Genomic DNA, 20,459 nt, shown 5'->3' on the forward strand with positions numbered 1-20,459 from the left:
ATTTTGAGGTATGTTTGGTAGATACACATTTAGGATTGCTATGTCTTCTTGATAGATTGACCTTTTTTTTTTATGTAATATCCCTCGACATCTCTTGTAATTTTCTTTGCTCCGAAGTTTACTTAATCTGATATTAATATAGCCACTCCTGCTTTCTTTTCATTAATATTTGCTGGATATGTCCTCTTCCATCTCCTTTCACCCAACCTATATCATCATATTTGATGTGAGTTTCTTGTAGATAGAATATAGCTTGGACATACTTTTTGTTGGCCTCCTCATAGCCTCTAGGGGCTGGGAGTATAAAGATCACCCCATAAGCCATAGAGTAGAGAAGAATTTGAGAGGTGTGATGGCAGACTTCCCCCCCAAAAGGAGCTATGATTCCTTTATCTGCGGAGGAAAGATGCTCAGGTGTGATTGACAAATATTTAGAAGCTCTAAGTGTCTGAGAAGGAACCCAGTGCCTCCATCTCCCAGACTATCTATTCCCAGGGAATAGATCCCAGAGGGCTGTGTGTCTATCTGTGTGTGTGCGTGTGCACAGGTGGATGTGTTGGGGAGCAACACCTGAGGGGTCTGCAGCCCTCTAAAGGCAGAGGTGCTGTGTTCATTTTATCTTTGCTCACCTTAGTCACAGTCTGGATGCTTTCAACCTCTAACAGAAGCTCCAGGGCCCTCCAAGGCCGCATGGCCTCTGGAATTTCTGCATCGCGGAAGCTGTCAACCCCCCAGGCGTGGGTGGCAGCTCCTCCTATTACTCAACTCCGACTTCTACCTATTAAGCAGGGGCTCCTTGAGGAAGATTGATTTACCACATTAAACGAGCCTCCATGTGCTCGATGAGGATGTCACAAGACAAATGGCTCCTGCCGTGTGCCTCCAGCCCACTGCCCCGTGTTTCCATTACGTTCGGGCCAGAGTCATGGTGAATGAGTTTGGGTGTAGTTCATTTTCTGCCTTACACGATAAACTTGTCAGCATTTGACCGATCAGCTGCTTGTATGCAGGGAGTTCATTTGCAAGGCGACCTGGCATCCCAGCTCTGCTGTCCTGCTCCCATTTCACTCTGTCTAATGAGCTAGGACCCAGTTCCCGTTGGTTGGTGCTGCGCTCCGGGGCCCTGCTCAACCTGCACGCAGTGGTGATAGTTCAGCCCCTCCTCAGGGGTCCCTCTCTCCTGCCTGGAGGTGGCTGGGGCACTGATGCCTTTTTTGCTGCCAGCCTCAAGTCACCCGGCTGGGAAGGAGAGTGCCAAACTCCCACTCTTCTGCATAGAAGCGGCATCAGACCTGCTCCCCAGCCTCTGAGATGGACAGGCCTGCCGTGGACTTCCTGGGGAGCTGCAGCCTGCCCACTCCACACTGGCCTTGGGGCTGTTTCATAGGCAAATACCAAGCCTGGGCTCTCAGAGCTCACTGAGACATGGACCAACGTGTGTAACATCGGGGTTGCCCATGGTCCCCAGGCCCAGGCCCTCCCCAAGTGGCTAGGCATCACTGACAAGCTCCACCCACAAGCCTGGGTGTCTACTGCCTAGCCTCAGAGCCTTTTCCAGCACTGTTATCTCCCTTCCTCTCCGCCTATTTGAATCAGACCCAGGCCTAGCCAAGGCCTCCCGTGCTTTGAAGCCCCCAGCCACCCTGATCCCAAAGGACCCCCAGAATAGCACACAGTGCAGGGCCAGGCACCATGGCCATTGGCAGGGACTCCTATAGGAGCAGAGAGGGGCAGGGTGGGAAGCTTTGCAGAGAGTGAGGAATCCCTTTCCTGTCTCCATCTCTCCCCCATCCCTTCCATCCCATGAAGCTCCATGCCCCAAAGGTAGTGGTTTCCTGACTTTCAAGGGGCTGGCTGGGCTCCTCTGAGCTCCCTCTCTGAGCTGTGCCCACAGATCTCAGCCTCACCTATCCATGCACACTCAAGTCCATTGCCAGCCACGGACACTTTCCTGTGCCCACCTGGGCTGGGGACCCAGGCCCTGCTCTCTGTGAGCTCAAAGGCGTGGGAAGAGGGGGCCAGATCAGGGCTCCTGGAGCTGGACTGTCGGTGACAGGGTTTTGGGGCGTGACAGGGTCACGCACTGTAGGGTCATGCACAGAGCGCTAGGAGGTGGTGGTTACATGGAGCGAGCAGAGGGTCCTCATCTGCCCTGAGCACGCAGCCGAGCCGGCTTGTTCCCGGTGTGAGGCGTCCTGGAGGGCAGGAGCTCTCGGGGCTGCTCCCACCCACGCCGGGCGCAGGGTCGGTACCATGAGAGGGTTAGGGAACTTGGGAGGATTTGACCAGTAGGGCTTTGCTAGGCAGAGAAGGAGAAGGGCCCCCATACAGGGGGCAGCCTGCGCGATGGTGAGGGGATGAATGTGCGCAGGCGACTGGGAGTGGCAGGAGGCTCCTGTGAGGTCCATGCAGGGATTCAGGGCAGGCGACCTGGAGGGTCAGCAGACACGAGCAGTGGAGCCCAGGAGCCACGCTGAGAAGTTTGGATCCTTCCTTGTGGGCCGTAGAAGTTGTTTCAGGTCGAAGAGGGTGATGTGGTGACTGTATCACACTTAAGGAAGGGCGGAGGGGAGTTCTCCACCCCCCAGCCCACCCCCAGCACAATGGTGTCTCGTTTGCCGTTCAGTCCCCAGGTCATGGTCCAAAACCTTGATGTGGATCAGATGAGGCAGGAAAGTCCAAGAGGCCATGTGGAAGGTGATGAGTCATCCTGGACCCACAGGAGTCAAGAGGGATCCTGAACCCCCAGGGCTCCCCGAATCCATATTCTAGACAGGAAGCGGGGAAGGGAGAGCTGAGGGTGGGCTGGCTTGCTGGTTAGCCTCGTTCGCAGTCTAGAAGGTCTCCTCTGAGAGACATCTCCTTCCCCCAGGATTTGCAAGAGGAGGGAGGAAGGGGATAGTGGGGACTGCAGACTCCTTTCACTCGAGGACGTCTGCGGACCCCTCTCACGAACCTGGAGAAATCGCCCTGGCGTGGCGGGGACTGCACAGGTGGCCTTAGCGTCTGTGTGCCCAGTAGGTGTTGAGGAGACCCAGGGGAGGGTCTCAGGGATTGCCTCACTCGAGGCTGCCTATGCCAGGAAGGAAAGCAGCCCCGAGAGCCTGGGGTGAGGCCAAGAGGAAGGAGGAGCAGACAGGACTTTCTCGATGGCCGTTCCAGGCCCCTAACTGGACAGAGGAAAGGATGGGCCGAGTCCGGCTGTGGTCCTCACTGGCAGCGTCAGCTGTGTACTCAGCCTCCCACTGACTGGGGAAGGTGCTGCTGTGCCTCGCTCAGCCCATGGGCAGGACCTGGCTGGTGAACAGCACAGGGAGACCTGAGCCTGAGGGTGTGGAAGCCGTACCTGCTCCCACACATTCCTTGGACTTCAGGAAGGCAGATTCCAGGCGACTGTGACACACGATGGGTATATTTCTCGGCTTCAGGCTCTGGAAGGAAAGAAGGCTCCAGAGCTGGGGGCTGGAGTGGGGGTGAGAGCTCTGAAAAGAGAAGTTCTGATTCCGCAGTTCCTGGGGTTCCAGCGGGAGGGGCAGGAGGGGAGAGGAGTTGTGGCTGCAGAAGCAGAGGGCTGCGTGTCCAGGCTCAGAATCGAGGGGCACAGAGCTGACTGCAGGAAAGAGCAGAGCCAGCACCCAGGACCAGGGCTGCCCAAGGGTCTGCATTAGTGCTGAGACAGGAGGGCGCTGGGAGGGGGCTCGACTGCCTTCTTGGAGGGATCTTCAGCCCCCAGAGTGTTTCTCTCTGACACAGAGAATAGCATTCTGGACAGGGATCTTGTCCTTAAATAACTGCAGGGACAAGAGGGTTAAATAAATGAGAGAGGACTGAGGCAAACAAAGGGCGCAGCTTCTCAGCTCCAGCCAATTCCTGCAGTGTGAAGATGTGAATCCAGTGTAACCAGACTGTATAAGTTAGTATTAGATTTGGCCACATGTGACTGAAAACCCAAAATAATAGTGGCTTAAAAAAAATAGAGATTTCTCTCTCTCTTCCTCTCTCTCACATATACGAGAACTGAGCCCTCCAGAGCTGATAGGTGGCTAGGATTCTTCCATCTCACCCCAAGGGTGTGGCCCACAGCCTCCTGGCCCAAAACGGAGGCTAAAGCTCTGGCCATCACACCTGTGTTCCAGGCAGCAGGATGGAGGAAGGTGGAAAGAAGGGCAAAGAGCATGTGCTAGTTGTATTTAAGGATGTTTCTTGGAAGCTGTCATATAGTGTTTCTAGATTTTGTTGGCAGAATTGAACACACGATTTCCCCCAGCTGTAAGAGGAGCCAGGAAATGTAGCTGTAGTGCTGCTCGTCCCTGTGCCAAGCTAAAAACCAGGAGTTCGATGACTAAAGGGGGTATGGATATTGGAATACGTCACATAATGCCCCTTTGCTTCCAAATAACAGGCACTCCATCTTCTCATGCATAGAACACACTGGGGCTGGGGGCGGGCTGTAACCCTGCACCTCATCCAGCCCAGAGGTCAGGAGGTCTGGGTGATGTTCATCCCTCGCCATCGGGTCCTGATGCCCGCACACCCTGTGTGGGATGGTGGAGAAAGAGTACTGTCACCACAGTAAAGACTCCTGACTGGGAGAAAGGATACACAGCAGCACACAGTCAGGTCCCACTGGGCAGACTTTGCGAATCTTCCTGTGCTTATTGGAGGAAGCTGCCTGGGGCAGCCCATCTGGCTGGCCCAGCTCTATTCCTGGAGGAACTCCATACCCAGTGTCCCCCATGGAGGAGTCAGGCTCCCTTGGTGACGCGTCTCCTGCACAACTCAGTGGCTTTTAGATGAATTCTACGTGTCTGAAACTGCCCCCAATGATCTCATCTGGATATAGGTTAAGGGGCAACCTGGCCCTTCCACTTACCCTCTGCGTGGAAGCAACAGCTGGGGTGATGGTGGTGGGAGGGGTCTGGGAGAACAACACCCTCACTCCCTTACTTCCGGTTTTCATGTGAAATTGACAAATTAAAATATGTTGGCGACTAATGTTTGAAAATTATAGTTCAGGACAAATGAACTTGCCTACGTGCCAGGTATGCCCTCGGGTGTGAGTGGAGGGCACCGCTGGGTGGGGCAATTGGAGCTCCTTCTCTGGCACAGGCTGGCCCGAGGGTCTAACATTTACAGGGAAGGTCCCACACCACCCCTTCTCATCCTGGCAGGCAGGACCAGTGACCTCACATCTGGGGTCAGAACTGGCTACAGCTGAAGGGCAGGACTCTTGCAGGGACCCTGACGGTGAGCTGGCCCCTGGGGTTAGCATAGAAGCTCAGGACAGTCAGGCTGACTTCCCAGCCCAACCCCTGGGGTGGTGGGGGACTCAGGACTGGCTCAAGATCTGGGTGTCCACACGTGTGTACGCCTGTGGCATGTGGGGCTCTGCAGAGGGGACCCCGGGCCCGGGGCAGGGCAGGTGCTAAGTAAGGCCATGCTTGCCTTCCCTGCAGACTCCACCAACAGGGACTCTCTGGATATGATCGAGCGCTGCATCTGCCTGGTGTGCCTGGATGCCCCGGGAGGCGTGGAGCTCAGCGACACCAACAGGGCGCTCCAGCTCCTCCACGGCGGAGGCTGCAGCAAGAATGGGGCCAACCGCTGGTACGACAAGTCCCTGCAGGTAAGCCTCCCCCTGGCAGGGCCAGTGGCCGGAGCTGCCTCGTGCTTACATCCAGCAGGCTCTCTTGCTGGCTTCTGCTGCCTAGGAGGTTGCATCTGGGGCCGAGGGAGCGGAGGACATGTGCCATTGGTGTCAGGTCCTGGACTGGCCAGAACTCTTCTCAGGAGCAAGCGGCCAAACCCAGCTCCAACCCCCCTAACCTGCAGCCCAGCCTAAGGGGCCTCTGGGTCAGGCCTGGGGCTCATTCCCCATCTCCCATCACACACTGTAAGCTGGGGGCATACCAGGGGCTCCCATCAAACAAATCCTCAACACATTCAGCAAGAAGGCACATGAAAAGATGCTCAATATCACCAATTATTAGAGAAATGCAAATCAATACTACAACGAGGTATCACCTCACACCAGTCAGAATGGCCATCATCAAAAAGCTACGAACAATAAATGCTGGAGAGGGTGTGGAGAAAAGGGGACCCTCTTGCACTGTTGGTGGGAATGTAAATTGATACAGACACTATGGAGAACAGTATGGAGGTTCCTTAAAAGACTAAAAATAGGGCTTCCCTGGTGGCGCAGTGGTTGAGAGTCCGCCTGCCAATGCAGGGGACACGGGTTCGTGCCCCGGTCTGGGAAGATCCCACATGCCACGGAGCGGCTGGGCCCGTGAGCCATGGCCGCTGAGCCTGCGCATCCGGAGCCTGTGCTCCGCAACGGGAGAGGCCACAACAGTGAGAGGCCCGTGTACCGCAAAAAAATAAATAAATAAATAAAACTAAAAATAGAACTACCTTATGACCCAGCAATCCCACTACTGGGCATATACCCTGAGAAAACCATAATTCAAAAAGACACATGTACCCCAATGTTCATTGCAGCACTATTTACAATAGCCAGGGTATGGAAGCAACCTAAATGTCCATCAACAGATGAATGGATAAAGAAGATGTGGCACGTATATCATCTAGGGTGTTGGACCATGGACCCGTGTCGGGCTGCGGCCTGTTAAGAATCGGGCTGCCCAGCAGGAGGCGAGCGGCGGGGGAGCGAGCAAAGCTTCATCTGCGGCTCCCCCTCGCTCCCATTACCGCCTGAACCATCCCCCTCTCCCCCCAGTCCATGGAAAAAATGTCTTCCACGAAACCAGTCCCAAAAAGGTTGGGGACCGCTGATATATACAATGAAATATTACTCAGCCATAAAAAGAAACAAAGTTGGGTCATTTGTAGAGACGTGGATAGACCTAGAGACTGTCGTACAAAGTGAAGTAGGTCAGAAAGAAAAAACAAATATCATATATTAATGCATATATGTGGAATCTAGAAAAATGGTACAGATGAACCTATCTGCAAAGCAGAAATAGAGACCCAGATGTAGAGAACAAACATATGGACACCAAGGGAGGGAAAGGGAGGGTGGGATGAATTGGGAGATTGGGATTGACATATATACACTACTATGTATAAAACAGATAACTAGGGCTTCCCTGGTGGCGCAGTGGTTGGGAGTCCGCCTGCTGATGCAGGGGACACGGGTTCGTGCCCTGGACCGGGAAGATCCCACATGCCGCGGAGCGGCTGGGCCCGTGAGCCATGGCCACTGAGCCTGCGCGTCCGGACCCTGTGCTCCGCAATGGGAGAGGCCACAACAGTGAGAGGCCCGCGTACCACAAAAAACAAAACAACAACAACAGATAACTAATGAAAACCCACCATACAGCACAGGAAACTCTACTCAGTGCTCTGTGGTGACCTAAATGGGAAGGAAATCCAAAAAAGAGGGGCTATCGGTATACATGTAGCTGATTCACTTCTCCGTACAGCAGGAACTAACAAAATATTGTAAAGCAACTATACTCCAATTTAAAAAAAAAAAGAATCATGTCTGATGCCTGAAGATGTCAGGCACCCTGACATCTTGTCCGTCACCCTGACCTGGCCATGTCGATATACCTCCCTTCATCCCTGAGGAGTAGGGTAGCCCAGCATCTCCACAGAAGAGAAGTCATAAAATGAAACAAAACCATTCATATATATATACTTTTTAAATTTATTTTTATTTTTGGCTGTGTTGGGTCTTCATTGCTGCACGCGGGCTTTCTCTAGTTGTGGCGAGCAGGGGGTACTCTTCGTTGCGGTGCGTGGGCTTCTCACTGCGGTGGCTTCACTTGTTGCACAGCATGGGCTGTAGGCGCACGGGCTTCAGTAGTTGTGGCTCGTGGGCTCTAGAGCGCAGGCTCTGTAGTTGTGGCGCATGGGCTTAGTTGTTCCGCGACATGTGGGATCTTCCCGGACCAGGGCTCGAACCCGTTTCCCCTACATCGACAGGCAGATTCTTAACCACTGCGCCACCAGGGAAGTCCCTGTTTATATATTTTTCATTCACGTGACATCAGCCCAGAAACAAGACATTCACTTTGGCCTGGAGAAAAATACTCACACAGATGACGATGAAGATTGGGCCATTCATTCCCATCCCCCATTCTTTTACCCCAGCACGCCAATCCTGTATCTAACCTTATTTGTAAAGCCCCCGCACTTTCACAATGACCATATTAAGTAGCACGCGGCCATCTTTATGTTTTGATTTAGCATCACTCACGCTGGTAAGCATTTCTAGGCCGCCTCTCGTTGTTCTCCCTCTCTGTACCCTACATTCTGCAGGTTAGCCTTTTTATTGGTTTGCATATTGATTCTGCTATTTCTGCTGAGTTCTCTCCCTGCTGCGCTGGCTACTTAGCCTCCACCAGTGGTGCTAATGGCTTGTAATCTTTCATGGAGCAGCTGTGGGATTGAAATGATATAATGGATGTACAGGACCTGAAATATAGTAAGCCTTGGTAGTGGTTTTTAAAAGATACCATTTTCCTCCCTTTCTTTTAGCGACAGGGACAGAAAAGCACTAATGTGTGAGTGGGCACAGCCCTCCCCTCCTGCCTCACGTGGATGACCATGCCCACCTCTGGGCTCTTTTTGCAGACAGGACAGATTATCAGGGGAGCCGGAAAAGCCAAACAGGCTCCATGAATGTGAACTGTAAGGTTCAAGAGTGAGTCTCAGGACAGAAAGGCAGGGGACACAAAGGGAGAGAGCAAAGAGCCTACAAGGGATGAATCTCGAGAGAAACTCTGTGGGAAGTGTGCTTGCTTGAAGAATGGGAGAAAAGGTTCGGGCAGCTATGAGATTGGAGGAGACAGGGAGACAGCTCAGAGGTGTGCTGTGCCACGGTTCCCTGGAAGGTCTCATAAAGATTTCAGTAGCTTGTTGGTTTGTTTTGCTTATGGATGACAGGCTAGTACCTCTTGAGTGTGATGCTGTGCTGAGGTGGACCTCAAGGCAGCCCCACTTTATTCGCGTTATGCTTTAAGAATCAGATCTCATTCTTCTTGTTATTTTCTCCTAGTCCTTTTGTACATACTGAGTATGTCCCTTTTCCAAGTCAACTAAATCCAGCCTTTGTACAGTCATAAAAATCATAAGTAATCTTCACAGTTCCCGTGGGCCTTTCATATGCCTTCTCTCTAATCCTCACATCGATCTGGTGAACTGGGCCTTATTGGATCCATTTTAAATGAGAGCAAACTGAAGCCAGAGAGTTGAAGTGTCTTGTCAAAGCTCTCCCAGCTGGCAGGCGGCAGCCACAGAGCTGGAATCAGGGTCCCTGACTAGAAGCCCAGGCGGCAGTTAATGGGGCATCCTCCGTTCACCTTTCTTTCGCTCCCATCAAGGGACATTTTATTTCTCCCTAGGAATCTGCACACCATCCAAAATGGATCATTATCGTTCATTACTCATTTAACAAAATTATGAAGCACCTACTATGGGGCGATCCTGGGAATAATATCAGGGGTGGCCAAACACACAGCGTCCATCAGACACATAATCACACAAAGCAGACCAGGATGGTGGCCCTTATGTACACCGTGAAGGGGGAAACAGGGCTAACAGGAGACTAAGGAGCTTGCCCAGCACCCGAGGAGAGTGTGTACAGCCTCGGCGTGAGCTCTTAGGAATCGCTGGGCTACTTGAGCCAGGGAGCTCTGGGCTCCACCTTCACTGCCTGGGGCATTTCTGGGAAGAAGGTCACACAGTTTAGAGCTGTCTTGAGGCTCCCATACTCTCAGGCCGTGGCAATGGCATGCAGCGTTCTTTTCAGGAAATGATGTGCTTTGGTGTTCCTAGAGGAGAGTTTCCCCCTGAGACGTGGGGGCAGAGGGAGAATGCGGGGTTCCTGACCTGGGGCCAAGGTGCTGGTTTGAAATATTGACTGTCCCAGAGGTCCACTCACTTCTCTTTCCTATTGCAGTTTGTGGTGGGACGAGACGGCACCTGTGGCGTGGTGTGCGAACACTCCCCTTTCGATGGCATCGTCCTGGTGCAATGCACAGAGCATCTGCTCAAGCACATGTGAGTCTGGGAGCAGGGCCCCTCCCGAGCAGCCAGAGGAGGCAAAGCCAGACTGCCAAGCAGCCGTCAAGCTAGGCCAAGGAAAATGTGGGCGGCCGCTGGGGGGCCGCACTAGTCCGGAAAGTGTCTTAGCACAAGATGAATCTGAAAACCAACCTGAACAAGACATCATAGGCTTTATCGGTCATGGACGGAAGGGGCAGACTGAGCGACAGGTTAGGGGCAGACTGAGCGACAGGTTAGGGGCAGACTGAGCAACAGGTTAGGGGCAGACTGAGCGACAGGTTAGGGGCAGTTAGGGCAAGGCTTGGCCAAGAATTCTCAGCTTTAAAGGAACATCTGCTTCGGTCCAGGGAAGTCCAGGTCGATGTCTTGCTTGTCCAGAGTCAGGGCTGGGCCTGCTGTTGACCCAGCACAGAGGGGAGGTCTCTGAGCTGCGCCTCTTTCCTTTCCCTTGGGCTGGGTCTCTGTCTCCAACTCCCATCCTGCACAGACTGAGTACTTCTGTGTCCCTTAAACACACCATGTTCCTTCCTCCATTCACAGTTTTGCTCATCTCTCCTTCTAGGATCTTCTCCCTGAATCTATAAGTTCTTCCATGATTCAGGAACTCTTCAGGATCACTGAAAACCCAAACCCGCCCTCGTAAACAGAACAACACAATTTGCTTGTTCCATTTGCCCCCAAGTGTTTTTTAAGGGTTAGTGGTGTAGCGTGGTCAAATGGAAAACGTGAAAAGGAATACTGGGCTTTGGAGTCAGGTGGAACCGGATGGAATCCTAGCTCTGCCACTCACTAATTTAGGTGGCCTCTCTGAGCTTCAGTCTGCTCATCTGTTTCATGGTTTGGGGGGCAAATCAAACTCCAACAGCTAAGATGACGACAGCACAAAGAAACAAGCTGCCCGCAGCCCCCCAGCTTGCAGGCCACAGGAGGTCACCACTTTGTCCTGCAGGGTGAAGACCAGCAAGAGAATGGTCCGAGCCGACTCGGTCAGAGAGCTCCCAGCACCCAGGAGACTGAGGTGGAAATGTTCTCCGGAAATTCAAGGCCTCTTAGCCTCCTCGGCAGAAAAACTTCAACAGTAAGGAGAATCCCAGGTCTTTGGGGTTGATGCTCTGGGGGTCACCCTACAACGCCCCCGCCCCTCCAGCTACCAAGGCACCCTGGAAGCTTCCAAAGACCCCAGCCACTCTGCCTCCTCTCACCTGCCTCCGCCCACCCCCTCATGGAAATGTAGTCAAACAGAAGGGGAGTTATAACTCTTGGGGAAATAACCTTGCTGAAGTATCCATCATTTCCATAAAATGCAAACGTGGAGCTATTTTTTTCCCCCGCAGGTTTCACCTGACTGAGCAGAGTCAAGGCGGGGAAATCATCCTCTGCTTTCGGGGGAGTCATAAACAACTGGTTTGAATAAGTCATTTGAATCCAAGCTATTTCAATTTGCTTGAATTTACACTGCAACTTGACAAGGGGCCTTTTTTCCCAAGGGCCATGCTGGCCCTCATGGGACCTAGGCAGGAGGGCCAGGGATGGATGTGAGCCCTCGCTGACAGTGGCAAGGTGTGCTGGGAGCCACGGGCTGGACTTTGGTTGTTCATTCCCGCATTCAATAAGTGAGCATGAGTACATTGATTCATTCTTACATTCATTCATTCATCAAACACATGTAGAGCTCTGGTGTGTGCCAGGCCTCTGGTAGGGCTCTGGGGACACAGAGATCAATGTGCCACGGGGCCTGCCCTCCATGCTTTAGTGGAGGAAGTGGACCCCCAACACAAAAATATCAGATGCAATGAGCACCAAAACCAGAGAGAGGCATTCGAACCTGAACACACAGAGGACACGGGAGCTGGGTTCTGCCAGGATGCTGAGGGAGGGCTTTACAGAGTTGGGCCTTGAAAGATGACTAGGAGTTCGTGGTACAAGCAGCTGGGGGAGAGATAGGTTCATAAGAGATCAGACTGGTTTGGAGGCCAGCAAGTGAGAGAATGGCCAGAGTTGGGGCAATAAAGGGAAGTCAGGGTCACATTGTGAAGAACTTCATGTCCTTATGTTATGGGCACTGGAAGCTGTCCTGTAGCAGTGAGGAGCCCCTGGAGGATTTTGTGCATGGGTTTCGGGGAGCCAGTGAGGAGACCGTGGGAATAGCACAGGTGAGCAGGACAGAACGTGGCCGGGCTCAGAGGCCGAGGGATGGCGAGGATGAGCCCACGGTGAGCTGCTGGGGAGGTTGAATGGCTTTCCATGGGGAGGAGGAGAGGCCTCAGGTGTTCATCTGTAAAGCTGTGCTCGTATCTCAACCCTACGGGGCTGTTCTTGGGACACACAGGCTGTTAGGAGAGTGAACTGGTGGGCTGGTGAACCCTGGGCCGGGGAAGGAGCCCCTTTACTTTCAGGGATTCAAGCAGGAGTCACGCGGTCCCGAGACCCCCAGCTTCCCTTTCTGGAGGACCAGAAAAGCCAAGAGAGGCCTGTGGGTGGGGAAGCAGCAGGAGCTGAGGGGGGTCTTGAGCTGCCATGGAAGGCAGGTAGGGTCTGATGGCCAGGGCTTGGACAAGAGGTGCCCAGGTGTCTGTGGTGACTGTAAGTTCAGTCTGTTGGGGGACGGTGGGTCAATAGGCCCGACTGAGCAGTGAGTTCCCATGAGCACTGGGCCCTCTCCGAGTCCTGATGGGTCCCCGGAGCCTGGCATGGCCCACCGAGAGCTGAGCTCACATGGCTGGAGGGATAATTCAAGGCAAAGCAGGCAGGGAACAGAAAATCCTGAGGGAGTGTGGGAGGAGGGTCAGGGCTGCCCACCTAGGGCTCTGCGCACGCGCACACACGCACGGCTGGTGGACGGGCGGCAAGGACCTTGCTGGATGTCACTTCAGGCAGCAGTCAGCCCAGACCCCAGACTCATTATGAAGGAGGAGACTGGTCAATATGTGAGGGTGGGCATTGGGGGAGACCGGCGCTGGAAGGTCTCAGTGTGGACTCAGGGATTCTTCCGGCTGCTCTGACAATGATTCGTGAGCAGCAAAGACCTACGCACGTCAGGGGAGGCTCAGCAGCTCTTTCTGGGTAAAATGGGTTTTCAGTCACCAGCAAAGCCCAGATGAGCAGCTCTTGCTGTGGTGACCGTGACCAGCGGCCAGGCTCCAGGCCTTTCTTCCATAGCACGACAGGGACGAGTCTCAGTGAGGAGATGCTGCTTGCAGCCATCAGAGAAATGGGCTTTTCCCTGGACATAGGGGATTTGCAGGTCTGGCAGGATGGCCGGGACGCCTAGAGTCCATGGGGATGCCAGGCACACCTTCCCAAACAGATCGAACGCATGGCCTCTCTCAGGCCTTCTTCTGTGGGCAATTTAGGACTTTGTTTGTGGGCAGTGTTCTCCCTGCCCATGCAAATGTCCCTCGTGCTTCCACGTTCTTCCCTGCAGCCAGGCCCACCTCCCCTACCCCCAGAGCAGGGCCACTACCTAGCCAAGCCTCACCTTTAGCTCAGAGTCACCCTGCTTGGCATGCCTTCTGCACTTCCAAACGTCAAGGCCTGTCTCTGACAGTGCACTGGATATCTAGCGTGCTGGGATGTAGACCAGGATCGAGAAACTTCTTTAGACCCTGTGGTGAGTGCATTCTATTTTGCATGCGATGAATGCATCTTTTCTTTTTCTTCCACAGAATAGTAAAGAATCTCGACTTCACCGTTTATAAATTTGATGGCTATGGGAAAACATTCATTAAGCAGCAGAAATGCAGCCCCGATGCCTTTATTCAGGTGGCCCTCCAGCTGGCCTTCTATAGGTAAGTACAGCCTGCTAAGGTGGGCTGACTGACAAGCTACTCTAGAGTCTAGAATCATCTTGGAGGGAGAGATGACTTTCTGTGGGCCTAGAGGATGGGGGTATGATCAGGGCAGGCTGCATGGAAGGAGGTGTCACCTAACTGGGTTTCAAAGTGTGAGTCCAACCTCAGAAATGAAAAGAAGGATATTGCAGTCAAGGAGCTGGCGAGCGATGGCCCAGGGGCACAGAGCTCACAGGGAAGGAACGCAGAACTCACAAGGGCCAGGCAGGTGGTGAGGACGTCAGGTAGGGAGGCTGCTTCTCCTGCTGATCTCACCCAGCCCACCTGGGTCCCTGTATAATTGTGACCTGTTCCTCTCCACCTTTCCTGGCCTTGATAAGGAAACAGAACTAGCATCCCCACCCTGCCCACCCCGGAAAGGGGGTCAAGTCAAAGATTTGGAGCTTGATTTTTCTCTGTCTCTCATTCCCCTCATTCCCATGTCAATTCTCCTCCAAATGTCTACCCTCCATCCTCTTCCCTTCACCTCCACTGCCATCGGCCCCTCCGAAGCCCCCATCATCTAGTGCTTGGTCAACTGTAGCATGCCCCAGGGGGTCTCTGCTTCCACTCTTGTCCCCTCTAATCCTGTCTTCATGAAGCATGAACTTTGAAATATGCAAGTCAGTCTTTATCACCTACCATGTTTCCCTTCACGCTTAGAACAAAGTCCAGCTCCTTGAAGGGCTCCCTGTGAACCAGCCTTCCCTGGGGCCCTGCCCCCAAGCTCTCTTCCGCCTGCAGATCTTTGCTCTGGCTCTGCCTCTGCCCACCCACCCATCACCACTGCTCTTCACGTACCAGCTCCTTCCCACCGCTCAGGTCTCAGCCCAGGTGTCAGCCCTCAGAGGCCACCTCGGGGCTCCTTGCCACCCAGGTCTCTGTCACAGCACATTGTGCTTTTTCCTTCATGGCAGTCGTTATTCATGTGGACTCCCTTATTCATTGATTTGCTGACTTTGTTTTCTAGACTGTCTCCCCCAGGCATGATGTTCTGGGTGTCTTGCACACCTGGGACAGAGTACGCATCAGGGACTGTCACAGACATGAGAAGACACTGCAGGAGTTTTAGCCCAGGGTGGCACAGTGAAGTGTGTGGTTTAGAAAAATCTCTATAATGGTAGCTGTGTGTTGGGGAAGGGATACAGCGTAGGGAGGTAAGGGTTGAAGGCAGGGTTGGGAGCCTAACTGGTCTTTTATAGGAGGCGAAAAGTAAAATGCAAAATAGATCTTCCTCAAGACAGGGCCGGCCCCTGTTGGTTTCAGCGTTCCAGAAGCTATAGCTCGTAAACTGGCAGGGGCAGTAAATAGCACTATGCCCCCACCAGAACCTGCCTTCGGTTTGCAGCCGGGGAGGCATAAAGCGACCTTGGAGAAAGCCGGGGCAAGGAGGTGTCACTAACGAGCAGGCGGCATCCCAGAGCCCAGTGTCCCATGCAGGGGGCTGTGACTCATGGGGAAGGGAGTGCAGCCACTCTGTCATCTGTCAGGCTGACGTCACCCCACACAAGGACTGTGCTCGTCACCAGGACATGGAGACCTCACCAGCAGGACCTGGCCTCTGGAACTGCAATCAATGCCGTTCTGATACTCAGATGGTATGTGGCTAAAATGGGCCACGAGGTCAGTGTTCTGCTGGTGCCATAACTGGGGACACTGCTGCACTGGTGCCCCCCTGGCAAGCACTTCAGAGCTTCAGATCCAAAGCCCAGAGGGGCTGGTGGACACTGCATAGAGCCTCCCAACTCCACCCTCCAGGGATCTTTGCTGTCACTGGACATGGCCAGGAATAGATGTGGCCAGAGGCTCCCGGGCTCATTGAACAGGCAAAATATGACCTGCTGCCCGTGGAATGCATTCTTCAGAGTTTCAGCTGTAACAAAACAGACAGTTTTTAATCTGCTCCTACATTCAGCAGAAACCTGGAAGCTACCTAAACTGGGGTTGATCAGCGACCAGCCAGTGATGGCGTCTACTTCTGTGCTCGGCATGGCATTTGCCCCCAGGGGCTAGAGAGATACAGGAAGTGAGCTCCCTGCCAGAGTCTTGGGGAAATGAGACATAAGTGTACAGAAAGTGTCGTTCGCTTGGCAAGCCATACAGTGCCAAGCACTGTGCCAAACCAGACTCTGCCTTCCCTCCTCCTGGAGCTCACCCAGGGTGGGAGAGACGTGCCCTGAGAAGGCCAAGATACAGGGCCCCAGCCTGCTGTGTGACTTCGGGGTGTCACTGCCCCTCTCTGAGCTCTGTGTCTTTCCCCTCCCTGACCCCAACACCAACAACTTTCCTGACTGGTGAGAAGGGCGTGTGCCAGCCTGGTGCGCAAGGGGAAGAGACTTGCTCTGGCTGGTCGGGACAGCGGCCACTGCTCTTCTGGTCACAGACGTGAGGGAGGAGAGGCACAGCCCTCGTGCCCATGGGTCTGTTTGGAAGCCCTGCTGCCCCCTGGACGGTGAGCCTCTGCAGCAGCTGACACCCACGGCCACTAAGGCCCCCTCCCTGCCTCCACCCATAGATCATGCTTGAATTGTTTCTAAATAAAACAGGATTCCCTCAAGAGTGCGAATGATGAATTAGTCCATGCTGTGCTATTAATCAAACACTAATTGGATCTCGCAGAAAACTCTAGGTTTCCCACCAGACTGGGACTTTAAAAAAACTACCAGTCATGTCTTCCTTATTTTATATCCACACAATATCACCCACGCAGGAAAGTGTGCTCAGCTCTTCGTATCCGAGGCTCCCCGACATTCATCTTTGGGGAATCTCCTCCAGAATTCTATTAGCGTTAAAATGAAATACTGTGCAGAGCGAAGGCAGGATTGTAAAAGTAAGGGCAGCCAAGGCTATTTCAGCATTTATGACTCCCTGAGAAGGCAGCACCGTCTGCCATTCCTCCTTCATCCTGTGCAGGCTCCACAGGAGACTCGTGCCCACCTACGAGAGCGCGTCCATCCGTCGGTTCCGCGAGGGACGGGTGGACAACATTCGATCAGCCACTCTGGAGGTGCTGCGTTTCGTGAAAACCATCACTGACCACACGGCCACTGTGCCGGTAAGTCCTGCTGGCCCGAGGAGTCTCAGGGGGACCAGTGAGGCAGCTGTGGACCGCCTGTCCTCTCGGCCCCGAGACAACCAGCTCCTTTAGCTTGTCTGCCACTGAGCACCCTCTTAAAGCCCCATGCGCTGTGTCTCTGGTCCATTTACAGGATTCAGAGAAGCTACTGCTCCTGAAGGATGCCATCCGAGCCCAGACCGAGTACACAGTCATGGTGAGTGACCTCGCCTCAGCTCAGGACTGTGGGCTGTGCCCAGTGCTGGGGCCTCGGCATGGGCTCTGGGTGACAGCCAGGCCACCACCTGTGCAGCGACTTGGTGAGAGCACCTCACCTCTCAGAGCCTCCTCTTCCTTATTTTTAGAACCTGGGTAACACACCACTCCTGGTTTTTACACAGATTTTACAAGAATACAATGAACGGTCTTTGAAACAACAACAATAATAATAACACCAACATGTATAGCACTTTACAATTTATACAAGAGAGTCAGATGTGTGGTGGTTTGCACACTTGGCACAATCTCAGGTGAGGCGGTATTTATTCCCACTCAGGACTGGTTTTGTCTTCTTATTCTCCATGTATTTATTTATACTGCCTGTGAATTAAAAAAATATATTTGCTGAAAGTTAACGGTGAAATCGAAATTGTAAGGGAAATGTTTCCCTAGTTTAGGGAAATAATATATTTTCTAGCACTGCAAAGCCCTCATTTGCATACAAACAGAGAATAAGCTACTACTTGGACTGGTGATCAATGTATTAATTGCAAATCATTCTGATACAGTCTCTGAAGGATCATATAATCTCTGAAAAGGAGTTGACTGATTTCACTCTATATACTTGAAAGCAAGCACAACACATATCTGGGTTTTAGAACTAGCCAATGTAGGCTTTTCTGTAATTCAGTTGCTAGGTCCCTGATTCATCGGAATAGTTAAGTGTTTGTTCTGTTTGGGGAAAATCAAGCTCGCTGTCGTGTGTTCAGTGGGTAGCCTTTGTTTTCCCACTTTATGCCAGGCAAGGCCCTGGGTACTAGGAAATAAGAAATGAAGCCCTATACTTGGGGAGTGTACCGTGTAGTTGGGAGAAGAGGTCTTACATGCTTCAGGAAGTAGCAGAGAACATGGAGTAGCAAGCTCCTTCTTCTGCTTGGGAAAGCCAGGAAGACTTTTCAGAGGAAGTGGTGCTTAATATGAGACTTGAAGCATGAAGAAGTGCTTGTCAGGTGGGTATAGAAGGGAAGGATGGCCCCAGAAGGGAACAGCATGTGCAATGGCAAAGAGTCTTGAGAGAATAAGACCTATTGGAGGGAAAGCAAGTAGTTCCGTATGTGCAGCTTGCAAAGGACAGAAAAGCAGGAAAGCTCGTGATGCTGGATTTCCCTGTCACAAAGCTTACCCTGGTGACCAGGTAGAAGGACTGGTTGGAGCGTAGGGTGGTCTGCCAAGAGACAGAATTAGGGACCTAGATAATGTTTAGGGAGAGCTGGTAAAAGGACTGATGTAGAGCAGGGGCGGGGGGTGTTGAAGAGGAAGACACAAACTTCTGATCAAACATGGTGAACTGAACACAAGGGTTTACTGTCACTCCCTCTAAGACCCTCAAAAACATCAGCAAAGGGGTTTTTTTAAGCCATAAATACACTAGAGCAAAGAGAATGGGAAAGGAGGTGACAACAAAGTTTCAGAGCTGGAAAGCAGAAGAGATGGCATCTGATTTAGCAGACCAGAGAAAGCTAAAACCCAAGCAGACAGTGAGGGAGACCCAGGAGCCCAGTGAAGTGCACTGCAGAACCTCAGAACGTCTCAGGTGTTGGAGGCTCCACCAAAAGTAGGAGTGCATGTGGGACTGAAAAGAAGAGGATTCGCTGATGATCTATGTGAGAAGCAGTTAGCCCCTCAATTCCTCCTTTGACCTTAGTGTTGTCCAATTTCCTTGGTATGAAAAAAAAAAGTCTGAGAGGAAAAAAATCAAATACAAAGATAGGAATAAAAACATAATTGGGCTTAACATCACTGGAAGGTGGAAGATGCTGAAACAATACCTTCAAATTCTGAGGGAAAATGATTTTTAATGCATATTCTATACCCAGCTAAACTATCAAATTTGAAGCTAGAATAAAGACATTTTATACAGATAAGGTCTTAAAATTTTTACTTATTAAGCTCTCTTTCTTGTAAAACTATTGGAGGATATAGACCACTAATGTAAGAGAATAAAGCACGAAAAGGAAAGTCATACGCTCAAACATCAGAAGATTCAACACAAGAAAGAGGTAGAGAAAGAGGATGAGAGTAAAGGGAGATCCCATGTTGATAGCTGTTCATCAGACCCAGAGAACAGAGGATCCACAGAGAAGCAAGAAGTGAAAGGAGAAATTAAATTGATAAATTATCTGATACATTTTAATGTATTAAGGGAAGTTTTACACTTCGAGCTAAGGGTTTAGGAATCAATTAGTTACAGATACATAGAAAGGTAAGCAAGTGGGAAAATCATAGTTTAATTATTTACAAATTGTCATTTCTAGGGAAAACAAAAAACTGAATAAGAAAGGAAATCTGATTCTAATACACTACAGGACTCAGCTGTGAGTACCTGTATAATTATAACCATGTAAACACTGAATATTGATCAAGCAACAAGGAGTTCAAATGTAACTCTATTTGGGAGCATAGGAGAGTGGAAGTGTATTTGGGGAGTGGGGATATAAAAGAACCAAAGCTTCATCTTCTATAATAAGAAAACTGAAAAATGCAGTAACGGCAATCTAAGCATGTTGTTTAGAACTAAGAAAGTCAGTCGCTAAAAGGGTTCCAAGTGATTGCTTCTGTGGAGTGAGACTCAGTGCTGGCAAAGTGACATAAGCCTTTGGCTTACTTGGGTTTTTTTTTTAAACTATAAATATACAACTTTGATAATAATTTAAATTTTTATGAAAAATTTAGAAAAATATCTTCCAAAGCATTGCCATAGGCTTCTGTTGTTTTAACTATTTTAAGTTGGTGAAAACGACAAAGTAAAAGAGACGAGGGATGGGAAGAGGAGAGCTATAAAGATGCTTTGTAGGTAAATCTGGTACCTGGTTGGCCGTGCAGGGTAAGGGACAGAGGAAGGAAGCCAGGAGACCTCCAGATATCTGGCAAGTATATTTGGTAGTGGTAGTGGAGATAGGAAATTCCAGGGAAAGGAGCAAATGTGATCCAACCTCGCTATCACATACTCTCACAGCACCTTATGCTTTTCCTTCCTAGCATTTACTCGGTTTATGATCACAAGCTTATTTGTATGGTTGGTTAACATCTGTCTCCCATCACACTCAGCCTCTGTGAGGCTGAGTCTGTGACTGCTTTGTTCTCCAGCAGCTGCTCAGGCACATAGTAGGTACTCAATTAAGATCCCTTGAATGAAACGAAAGACTGAATGCCGAGTCATTTTACTCATTACTACTCATGGCTCTGATCCAAACAACCTGTTAAATCAACCCCAATTGCTACAGTGACTTCGGAGATGGTGAAAACAGGGGTGGATTGGC

The 20,459-nt window shown here is 51.5% G+C and overlaps 1 protein-coding gene across 1 annotated transcript in view; it reads left to right on the forward strand.

Moving 5' to 3' along the window:
- The window catches only part of CHAT (choline O-acetyltransferase), a 50,214-nt gene that overhangs the window by 26,049 nt on the left and 3,706 nt on the right, over positions 1-20,459 (forward strand). Inside the window, exons 8-13 of the mRNA XM_060125757.1 lie at positions 5,457-5,626; positions 9,929-10,029; positions 10,985-11,113; positions 13,701-13,823; positions 16,779-16,920; positions 17,075-17,137. Of these exons, the coding sequence (XP_059981740.1) occupies positions 5,457-5,626; positions 9,929-10,029; positions 10,985-11,113; positions 13,701-13,823; positions 16,779-16,920; positions 17,075-17,137 (728 nt within the window). The remainder of the gene's footprint in view (positions 1-5,456; positions 5,627-9,928; positions 10,030-10,984; positions 11,114-13,700; positions 13,824-16,778; positions 16,921-17,074; positions 17,138-20,459) is intronic.

This window comes from Lagenorhynchus albirostris, chromosome 16 (genome assembly GCF_949774975.1).
Source record: "Lagenorhynchus albirostris chromosome 16, mLagAlb1.1, whole genome shotgun sequence".
Classification (NCBI taxonomy): domain Eukaryota; kingdom Metazoa; phylum Chordata; class Mammalia; order Artiodactyla; family Delphinidae; genus Lagenorhynchus; species Lagenorhynchus albirostris.